The 1,606-nt window shown below is 39.1% G+C and overlaps 1 protein-coding gene across 1 annotated transcript in view; it reads left to right on the forward strand.

The window, feature by feature from the left end:
- The first annotated feature begins 1,072 nt into the window (after nucleotides 1-1,072).
- Nucleotides 1,073-1,606, forward strand: part of LOC117179982 (suppressor of hairless protein-like) — a 1,009-nt gene continuing 475 nt past the window's right edge. The window contains exon 1 of the mRNA XM_033372250.1: nucleotides 1,073-1,600. Within this exon, the coding sequence (XP_033228141.1) occupies nucleotides 1,073-1,600 (528 nt within the window). The remainder of the gene's footprint in view (nucleotides 1,601-1,606) is intronic.

Raw genomic sequence — 1,606 nt, forward strand, 5'->3', positions numbered from 1 at the left:
ATGTCATTGTTGTTTCTTTTGTGAAAATCATTATATTTAAATTATTTTTTTAGTTGGAAAGCAAGTGTCAAAAAGTGTTGGGGGGCCTTTTTTCTGCTGCCGACAGCTGATGCCTTTCTTTCCCAGTGGACACAAAATTTGGCGACGTTTTTACGACATCGTTACGACATCTTTGCGACAGCTTAACGATATCCTATGTCCATGTCGTTCAGTTGTCTTTGCCATATCGTAAAAACGTCGTATGATCTGACGATGTCTTAACGACACCGAAACGGCACGGAAATAGAATGTCGTAAAGATGTAACGATATCGTAAAGACGTCGCCAAATTTTGTGCCCACTGGGTTTGCCCCGTGTGCTCCTGAACTCTTGCCCAGGAATTGATGTCTCTTCCAACCAGCAGCAAAAAAAGGCACGCCCGCTGGTTCCTGACACTTGCCTTTCCACAAAATAATTGTTTAGAATTGAGCGATTTTCACCAAAAAAAAAAAAAAAAAAAAAAAACAGTTTCATCTTTCCTGGAAATAGCAAATAATTACAGAGTCTTTGCGTTGCAGTTTGGTTTTCGAATCGCTTTAAAATCTTCAGTGGGACTGAAGATAGTACAGTTTTACATTTTTGTGATTTCAAGTCACAATTTTATCATTATTTCTCATATTTTTTAATTGAAATTTGTTTATCAATATTTTCTTAATATTCGTCAATTTTTCAAAAATTTCCCATTGCCTCTTGTATACAAAATAATGCTCTAAAGTTGACTTTTCTTAAATCTACTCGAAATTCCGTACTTTTTTTACATTTTTCAGTCTGCAAAGCACAACATTTTTTTACATTAACGTCTTTAAGCTTATTAACGTAGAACACTTTGAGATTTTAAATTACCATTTACATTTTACACTAGCATTTTTTGGCTTAGTTATTATGCTTCATACCCAGATGCCTTCAATTTTCTCGCCGATAATAGACGCCGTTTTCGTTCTAAAAAGTTCGGTTCCTAGTTATTCAAGTATATAATCTTCAAGTATTATTTATTTTCCCTTTTTACGTTTTTTTTTTCAGGCAGAGATCCTAACATGGAATACCAATTTGGATTGCCTACAATGGCACACGGAATGCAGTCCTCGCATTTGCAAACGGCTGTCATGCCCGCGTACCCAGGATTTGGTCCCGGCGCTTATCGACCCGAATACCAGGATCAAAGACTGACACGTGAAGCCATGGAGCGCTACTTGCGCGATCAAACTGACATGGTGATTGTCGTTCTGCACGCCAAAGTCGCCCAGAAATCTTACGGCAACGAAAAGAGATTTTTTTGTCCTCCTCCCTGTATTTATCTCTTCGGTGACGGGTGGAAAATGCGACAAGAACAGATGCGCCGAGAGGGGGAATCTGAACAGTCTTCGCAGCTCTGCGCATTCATTGGGATCGGCAATTCTGGTCAAGACATGCAGCAGCTTGATCTCAGTAATGGAAAGCAGTACTGTGCTGCGAAAACATTGCACATCTCAGACTCTGATAAGAGAAAAAACTTCATGCTCTCCGTGAAGATGTTCTATGGTAATGGGCACGATATCGGAGTTTTCCAGAGCAAACGGATAAAGGTTATT

Source organism: Belonocnema kinseyi, chromosome 1, assembly GCF_010883055.1.
Source record: "Belonocnema kinseyi isolate 2016_QV_RU_SX_M_011 chromosome 1, B_treatae_v1, whole genome shotgun sequence".
Classification (NCBI taxonomy): Eukaryota; Metazoa; Arthropoda; class Insecta; order Hymenoptera; family Cynipidae; genus Belonocnema; species Belonocnema kinseyi.